The 9,155-nt window shown below is 62.9% G+C and overlaps 1 protein-coding gene across 1 annotated transcript; it reads left to right on the forward strand.

Moving 5' to 3' along the window:
• Positions 1 to 2,363: 2,363 nt before the first annotated feature.
• On the forward strand, positions 2,364 to 6,509 carry NFKBID (NFKB inhibitor delta). Its single transcript, XM_065420454.1, is given in 12 exon segments — positions 2,364 to 2,380; positions 2,675 to 2,708; positions 2,930 to 2,984; positions 2,987 to 3,201; positions 3,536 to 3,753; positions 4,236 to 4,341; positions 4,627 to 4,773; positions 4,997 to 5,048; positions 5,256 to 5,401; positions 5,719 to 5,829; positions 6,057 to 6,221; positions 6,441 to 6,509. Coding segments are annotated over 12 exon segments (1,335 nt in total).
• The last annotated feature ends 2,646 nt before the right edge of the window (positions 6,510 to 9,155 follow it).

A 9,155-nucleotide genomic window follows, 5' to 3' on the forward strand; every position in this document is an offset into this window, starting at 1 on the left:
TGGCCCAGTATCTCTGTGCCTGAGATGCAGCTATCCTAGAGTGGGCTGTATTGTGCGGCGCGGGGGGGGGGGGGGGGGTGCTGTATTGGACCGGTATCACTGTGTCTGGGCTGTAGCTATCATTGACTGGGTTGTATGGTGTAGAGACCAATATCGCTGGGCCTGGGACATAGCTATCATAGACCGGGTGTAGGGGCCTTCTATATTGGAGCAGTCCCTATACAGACTAGGGTAGCTGACATCTGAGTTACAGCCGTATAGACTAGTCTGCATTGAGCGGGGGGGGACCTATATTAGACTGGTCTCCGTGTAGACTATCAGAGCTGAAACAGGGCTATAATACGTGGGATGGGAGGAGTTCCCAGGGCTGTATGGTCTCTATATACTGGTGCTGTAATAAGGACTGGCTATGGACCGGTTGTTACTGGCAGCTGGTGCCCAGACTGCAGTGATATACGCAACAGGGGGGCTGGGGAGTTAGGTGGTTAAGGGCTGCCTGGACCTCCTGGGTTCTGTCTCCACCTCTGGGAGGGGAGTGGGGGCTAGTGGGTGGAGGGGTAAAGGGATCTCCTCTGGGGCACGGGCGGGGGGGGGGAGGTGTCTGGGCTGTCCCCTGCCCCCGTGGGCCTGACAGTCCCAGGGCACTGGTGCGTGGAGCGGAATCCCCGAGCAGTAGCCCTGCGTCACCGGGAAACCCCTACTAGCGCTGAGCCCTGACGGTGAGGAGGAAACCGCCTCTCTAGCGGGCAGCCAATGACAGGCCTCGAGCCCGAGGAGGAGTGGAGGGTCTGGGGAACCCTCAACCCTCCCCAGACCCAGCTGAGGGTCTCCCCGGAGCAGAGGGGGACGGAGCGTCCCTGCGCTCTCCCCGGTTTTGGTAGAGGAATCCTGTCCCAGGACCCTGACTCTCAGCCCCCCCAGCCCCGCTCTAAGCACTCCTGGTCCAGAGCCAGGGGTCCCCACTCCCCCGCGTTACCCTTCCACACCCGTTTCCCGGACACAGTCTCATTGGTCGTTGTCATCGGGGTGCGTGCGAGTGTCTCTCATTCAGTCTCGGTTTGAATGTGGGGGCGAGGGAGGCGGAAATGAAATCCACTGGAGGGGGGCGAGCTAGGACGGTGCGGGGGGAGCCGGGGGGAGGGTTGGGGGCATTCTGAGAGAAGAAGAAGGAGGCTGGGCTGAGGTGGGGAAGGGCAGGACTGACCAAGGAGTGGATGAGAAGTGGGGAGGAGGCAGGGAAAGGGGGCACATGGTCAGGGCAGCTACAGAGCGGAAGGGCTGGCAGGGGTGAGATTCCCCCCCCCCCCCCAGAAGAGAAACACAGGGAGCTCTGACTGGTCAGATGGGGACCACCCCCGACACAGGAGTGGGTCAGGAGCTGCTCTTGGGTAGCAGATGTGGGGGGGTGTCACAGGGCTGGGGACAGTAGGCTTTTGTAAGGGGGCTGCCTCCTGTCCCCCCCCCCCCCCCAAGAAGGGGGACTCCGATTCTCCCCCACCCTGGGCTAAACCACCCCAGAAACTGACTCTTCCCCCCCTCGCCCCAGTTCTGGGTGTGTCAGCCCCAGCTCTGGGAGAGAACTAGTGGTTGGAGGAGGGAGGGCCTGGGAGCCAGGACGCCTGGGTTCTGAGGGGAGTGGGGTCTAATAGCTGAGCTGGAGGGGGCTGGGAGCCAGGACTCCCCAGCTCCAGGTGAGAGCCGGGGAGAGAACCTAGGCGTCCTGACTCCCAGCCCCCGCCCCCACCAGTCGCTGGGGCCCACGTCATTTCCCCGGCGGGCGGCGTGGGGGCTGAGTGAGCTGTTGCTTTCCAGCATGGAAGGAACACGCTGCCGGGTGGCAGGGGCAGCGCTGCCGGGGGCACGGGGCGGGCGGCGGCAGCCGCAGCCAGCAGCAGCGGCCTTTGTCTCTCCGTGTCTCAGACGGTCCATGACACGTTTTCCTCCTGGGGCGGCTTGGAAAGGAAAAATCCGCTGTGTAGGCACCGGCCTGGGTGGAAACGATTGCTCCATGGGTGTGGGGAGGGGCGGTCGGAGAGAGCCTGAGACATCCCATTACTGTCCTATCTACCACTAGACCCCAAAGCTGGGGAGAGAACCCAGGTGTCCTGGCTCCCTGCCTCTAACCCACTAGACTCCCCCTCCCTTCCCAGAGACAGAACCCAGGAGTCCTGGCTCCCACCCCAACGCTAACTGCTAGACCCCACTCCCCTGTCACAGCCAGGGGATGGAACCCAGGAGTCCTGGGCTGAGTGCTTGGTCTCCCTTCCCCTCGCCAGGCAGTAGAGGAGACAGAAGCGCGGTCCCACCCCAGACCGTGAAGAAGCTTCTGGAGCAGAAGAGACGGCAGCAGACAGCACTGGGCTATGTGGCTAGCTCTCAGGTGAGCCCCCTCTGCCCTGCCCCCCCAATTTCCCTGGGTGTCTTGGCCACAGCTGAGACCTCTCTAGCCCTGGACCTCAGGCGTGACTCCTGGTGTGTGGGCCAAATCCCTTCGTGTCAGTTCCATTCTGCCTCCCAAGGCGCATGCTGCAAGGGGCTTCTCCTTTACTTCCTGGCCACTCACACAGTGTTATGTGCAGTTGTTACCTGGCTGTTCTACCCCAGAGGTGGCTGCATCTCAGCACCAGGCAAGCCGCCCTGTGACTCATCAGCAATTTGTTTTTTCTCTCTCTAGGTCCCAACAGATGCCATTGACCCTTCCCAGACAGGTGAGTCAAACATGGACCCCACATTGTAGCTTTCCCCAACCCTAGATACCCTTCGATTCCCTTGGGGTCCCCACTCCCTGCCTGTGGTATGACAACCCCAGACCCTCTGATCCCTCAGGAGTGCCATCCCCTCCCTCTGTGATCCCCATGCAGTCTCCCAGTCTCTTTCCCCCCCCCCGCCCATGCTTTGCACCCACCATCCATGTCTCTCTCCCATCCAGATGAGTGCCCGGAGCCCATGGGGCTGGGAAGGGGATCTGTGGGGGAATCTGCCCCTGGCCCCCCCCTGGCTCCCTACCCACCTTGGCAGGTCGATTCCTCATGCCATGCGGCCTTCCCCGACTGCCACTATCACTGCTCGGCCGCGGCCAGCAGCTACCAGCCCCCAGGACCCACGTACGATGCAACAGACTCCTATGCCCCCGTGGGGACCGGGGTGTTTGGAGCAGGGGATCCCTACAGCACCATGATGGCAGCCACGGGGGACTTGGAGGTGAGATGGGGGGGCTGTGGGTCAGGAGTGAGGGGCACCGGCAGAGCTGTGGGGCTGGGCTAGCAGTGGGTCGGGAGGGAGGGGCACTGGCAGCTGTGGGGCTGAGCTAGAAAGGGGCAGTGGGTCGGGAGAGGGGCACCAGCAGAGCTGTGGGGCTGGGCTAGCAGAGGGCGGTGGGTCGGGAGTGAGGGGCACCAGCAGAGCTGTGGGGCTGGGCTAGCAGAGGGCGGTGGGTCGGGAGTGAGGGGCACCAGCAGAGCTGTGGGGCTGGGCTATCCGGGCACAGTGGGTCGGGAGTGAGAGCTATAACCCCCCTGCTCTCTCCCCTCGCCAGGTCCCTGTGTCAGCCCCCTCACTGACTTCAACTCCACAGGCATCCACTGCCCCCTGGATGCAGCCTGCCCGGAGCACCCCCTATTCTGACCCCCTAGAGCTGGGCAGCTTCGGGGACCCGGTTGGGGTGCTGGATCCCAGGGAGCTGGCTATGGCCCGAGCTGAGATCCGGAGCATGGACCCGGCGCGGCTGCTGCATCAGGATGAAGATGGGGACACGTGAGTGGGGGACCCCAAAACTCACCCTGCCCCCCCACTCCTGGTAGTGGAGGGAAGGGGGCTTCTCAGCCCTCCCCCAGATGGGGCATGGGGTTGGGGGGCTGAGCTGCTGTGTCCCAGGGAGGGTAAAGGATAGAGCTGGTGGGGGAAATGGGACTGGGGGGGGGGGATGTAGTGGTGGGGGGATGGGATGGTCTGTCTGGAGGTGTGGGGGGGGTTGGCAATGTTAGTGGAAGCTTGGGGGGGAATGGGGCAGGGGCAGTGAAAGTAGAGGGGAGGGTGGCACAGAGGGGATGGGGGGGATCTCCTGGGGTTTAGGGATGGGCAGAGAGCAGGTGGCACTAGGGGGGCAGGAGGCAGGTGGAGGGGGTGCAGAGGTGGGTGGCACTGGATGGGGGATCTGCAGGGGTTTCAGGGTGCAAGAGGTGACTGACATCATCTCTCCTCCCCCCCCCCCCCCCTCCGCCCCTCCTGCGCGGCAGGATCCTACACCTGCTGGCTGCCCGGGGGCTGCGTCACTTTGCCCAGGCGGCCGCCGAGGCCTTCAAGGAGTGCGGGCGGCTGGAGATCAAGGAGCACAAGGGCAAGGTGAGCGGGGGTTGGGCAGGAGACTGGAGCTGTTGTGGGTCAAAGGTCGCAGTGCTGTGGGTGGATGGTAAGGGTCGTGCAGATGAGTTGGCCAACAGTGCTGATGGGGCCCATGGGTAGGGGTCAAGGGTCATTAGGTGGTGAGGGCACTGCTGGGGGTCAAGGATCACGCCAAGGTAGGGGTCAAGGGTCACTGGGTGGTCAGGATAAGGGCATTACTGACCAGGGCATGACCCTTAGCCCCCTTTGCTGCCCTCTAACGCTGGGGTTTCCCGGCCTCCCCAGACCCCGCTGCTGGTGGCTGCCACGGCCAACCAGGCCGAGCTGGTGCGGGACCTGCTGGCGCTGGGAGCTGATGCCAATGCCGCTGACCACAAGGGGCAGACGCTGCTGCACCTGGCAGCCACCTATGGGTTCCCCAACGTCCTCATGGTGAGTGTGTAGCCGAGAAGGAACCCAGGTGTCTGGGATCACAGGCCCGCCGCCCTCACTTCCCAGAGCTGGGGATCGAACGCAGGAGTCCTGTCTCCCAGCCCCTCTCCCCCCCCCCCCCCCCAACCACTATCCCCCACTCCTTCTACCCAAATACAATGTCTGAAACGGGTGTCAATTTACTCCCCTCCCGATGGAATTTAACCCGGTTTCTCTCCCCCAGGCTGTGATGGCATCTGGGGTCCTTGTCAACGTGGAGGCCAGGAACTTTGAAGGTAGGATACATCCAGCTGTGGGGAGTGAGGGAGCATGCTGGGGGCAGGGGTCTCCCAGCCTCTCCCAGCAGGTGGTGCTGTGGGAAGGGGGAGAGCATGCTGGGGGGAATGCGGGGGAGCATGTTGGAGGGGGAGCGCCTGACCTCCCCCAGCAGGGAGTGCTGGCTGTGGGGGGGCTGCTCTCACCCCTTCTCTTGTCACCCCCAGGGCAGACCCCTCTGCACTGTGCGGTGATCTCCCACAACAAGGCCTTGCGGGCGCTGGGCGTCGGGACCCCGACCCCAGAGCGGCTGCAGGAGATGTTGGCCTGCATCCAGGCCCTGCTGCACATGGGGGCAGATCACACCAGCCAGGTAGGTGACCGGAGTGGGGGAGGGGGAGTTCTGTGCCCGCTCCCCAGGGCCTGTCAGCCTTGACCCATGCGCGGTGCAGGGTGGGGGAGGATGGGTGGGGAATTCATCACGAGGGCAGATTTGCCCCCCTCCGCCCCCTGGCCCCATTGTAATTGACCTTGCTGATATCATGGGGGTGGTGTGGGAAATTCCTCCCCTCCCCCCCGCGTAGCCCCAGCTGTCCTGGCCTTCTCTCTTCGGTGCGGTGGGGGGAGGGGGGGGCAGGATCTGCGCCCCCCCATCCTGCCCTCACCACCCTCCCATCCCTGCCCTCCCAGGACATAAAGAGCAGCAAGACGGTTCTGCACCTGGCCGTGCAGGATGGGAACCTGTCACTGGTTCAGTTCTTCCTGCAGCTGCCCGGGCCCCGGCAATTCATCAACATGAAGGTGAGGGAGTGGGGGTGTCTCCTTGCTTGGGGTGTGGGGGGGAGGCGGGGGGGGTTGGATGGGGGGAGAGGTCATTCTGCAGGGGGATGGGGGCTGTTTGGGTGGGGGAAGCTGGGCTGCAGTGGGTGGGGTGGGCTCAGCCAGGCCTGCTGGGGAGGGGGTGCTGTCCTGGTGGGGGGCAGGGGCTGTGTGTGATCCTCTGTCCCTCCCCCCTTTTTCCCCCCCAGGCCCACGGGAACACGGCTCTGCACATGGCCGCAGCCCTGCCGAGCCCCCCCTGCCAGGAGAGCCTCGTGCGGCTGCTACTGAGCCAGGGAGCTGACCCCAGCGCTCGCAACCTGGAGAATGAGCAGCCGGCCCATCTGCTGCCCCCCGGGCCCGGGGGAGACCAGGTGAGACCCCCAGGAGACCCACCTCCCCTCTGACACTCCGCGCCCCCCCCCCCAGACCTGGAGTGAGGCCTCCCTAGCCCTGGTGGACCCCCAAACTCTCCCCCAGCCCTGCCTGGCCTCAACGGAAGCAGGTGCACCCCGCCTTCAGGGGGGCCATAGTGTGTGGTTGGGGGTTCTCTAGGGTCCCCCTAACTCAACCTCTCCTCTTCTTCCCCCCAGCTGCGCCTCTTGTTGAAGAGCCGGCGTCCACTCCCTGGCGCTGCCCGCCGTCCCGCCCAGCCCCCCTAGATCCATGGCTGCTGAAGGAAGGGGGCGGGGGGCGAACTCGTCTGGTGCCACTCAGTGAAGTGGGGTGGAGGGAGAGGATTTGGCATTTCTCTGGAAAGTTGTCTGTAATATTTTCTGTATTTAACTAACTTATTGTATGGGGGCCCCCCGGACACCTGGGTTCTCCAAGTCCCCTGCTCCCTTGTTGCTTGGACCCCCCCCTGGGTCCCACAGTAGCAGGTAGCATGGCCACCCAGATGCCTGGGTCTGCTGCTGCCTGCCATGTGGGGCTGCAACACTTGGGGAGCTGAGCCCCTTGCCTTCCCCCCTCTCTGGGCTGGGCATGTGACTGACCCCTACTGGACTGAGCAGGTGAGACCCTGCCCAAGCCCCCCCTCCCCCAGTGAGGCTGCATGTGCTCATGCCGATGCAGTGGGTGGCAGCTGAGGGGAAGGCCAAGGGCAGCCCTATTTCTAAACCCCTAGACCCCACTCCCCATCCAGAGCCAGGGATAGAACCCAGGCATCCTGGTTGCCGCAGCCTCCTTCCCACCCACCCCCATGGGGAGGGAGGTTGGTTTGCCCCATTAACCTTTCCTCTGCTGAGCATTGACTCAGCCCAAATCTCTGTCTGGGGATAGCCCCACACCTCTTGTGGTGTATCCCCTCCCCATATTGCTGGGGGGGGGGGCAGCAGAGGGTCCTGTGTTAATTTCGGCCCCAGGGATGGCTGGGGGAGCCCCCCTGATTTCTATGAAATCATGTCTTGGTTGGGAATTGAACCCAGGTGTCCGGCCCCACCAAGGGGGGGAGGAGCTACCCCCCCCTTTAGTCTTATCATTTCTGTGAAATGAACTTTTATGAACCATAGTGGTTCACGTAGAGGGGAGGGAGAGTGAGGCAGAGTGTGGGGCAGACCCACGTGTCCGACCGGCCTTTGACCCACACCCTCTGCATTAACACAGCGCTGTGTCCCCAAACAGCCTTGAGTGACTGACTGTGATAAGGGTAATGGCACGGTGGTGCCCTCTTTGGGTAGTAAGCAGAACTGCTGCCTGTTTCATAGTCCCTGTACTGCCGAGGGCTATTGTCCTTGGGAGGCAGCAGGCTGGGGTCCAGCGTTGCTATTATTACCCCCCACACACACGCACAGGGGGGTCCCAAGTTTGTTCCCTTGTTGGAACATGAGACGTTTCATTGCGAAATAAGGTTTAGTGCTTCTCGCCTGTTCAAACTTCCTGCACAGCATCTGTGTTACTGGAAACCTGTAGGCCAGATACCCTGGTTCAACTTATAGCTGGGCCTAGTGGCCCCACCCCAGAGGTGGCTGCATCTCAGTGCATGTCCCCTGAGCTCTGACTATACAAGGGGGGAGGGGCAGACTGTAAGCTCCTTGGGGAGCAGGACTGTGTTTGTACAGCCCTTGGCACCGTGTGGGCCGGGCCTATGACTGGAGCTCCTGCCAGCTGCCATGATAGAACTAAGACAACGGCTTGGCCGGACCCGTGGGGAATCAATAGGTCCCCCCAGCTAAAACACCTTCTCTCCCTGCCCCCCCTCCCCCCCCCCCACTTCCTAGTGACAGCCAGAGCTGTTCTGGCTCTAGCCAGCATAATACTGGGGGCTACTGTGCCAGGCTGGGGCTTTAAGGGCCAGTCCTACCTGTCAGGGGAGGGTGCCCCTACACTGCCCTATGCAGCACATCATCCCCTAGTGCCAGGCTGGGGCATAGAGGCCAGCCCTGCCTAGCGGGGGAGGGTGCCCCCATCCAAGACCCCTTTTCACCTGTCCGGGGATAAACATTACAGCTGCTCCCCTTAACCCAGCAGCTTCCCTCCCCATGATGACTCCTGTTCCCAGTGCCCCTAGTAGCCCCCAGCTAGCCAGCAGCAACCCCACGGGGGCAGAGATTCTGGCCCCACCCCTGGGGTTAGGGAGCAAACTTTGGTCTGAGGGGTTACATCTCCCACAAACCAGCCTGGGGGGGCGCACCTGGGCAGATGCCTCTTGCTTTGTATTAGGTGTGGGAGGGGAGCCAGAGTGGGGTGTTGGCACCAGGGGCTCCTGGCCCCCAACGGGGCTCCTGACACCTCCAAATAATAAATGGCTATTGACATCCTGCTACCTGGCTTGCAGTCACTGAGAAGGGCAGTTGCTGAGTGGAGCTGGGAGGACAGATGGATAATTCCCCCTGCTGAGCCCCTCCCCCTGCACCCCATGGTCCCCCATACAACAGTGGCCAGGTCCAGGCAGGGTGGGGTTCAGGAGGTTTATTCTATGGTCAGACAGACACCAGGCCCCCAGCCTAGGCCCCCTCACACCAGCTCCCCCCTTAGCTCAAAGGGCAGCCCTTCATCTGCCGCAGGGGGTGGGGTGTCTGCCACCTGGTCGTAGATCCTCAGGGAGTCCTTAGAGTCGGCCAGGGACCAGCCCCTCCATGGATAGGTGCCCTGGGAAGAGAGAGAGCCTGTCACCCCAACACCTTGCTGAGCCAGGCAGAGAACCCAGGAGTCCTGTTGGAGCTGGGCGGATGGCCACTTACCACATGGTCCTGGCAGGGTAGCACCCCTGGGTACAGTGGGGTAGGAGCTCGCAGGTGTAGTGCCCCCAGTTCCTCATAGACCCCAGGCTCCATCACGTCCTCGTATTCATGGGGGACCGAGGGGCC

This window comes from Emys orbicularis, chromosome 20, assembly GCF_028017835.1.
Source record: "Emys orbicularis isolate rEmyOrb1 chromosome 20, rEmyOrb1.hap1, whole genome shotgun sequence".
Taxonomy (NCBI): domain Eukaryota; kingdom Metazoa; phylum Chordata; order Testudines; family Emydidae; genus Emys; species Emys orbicularis.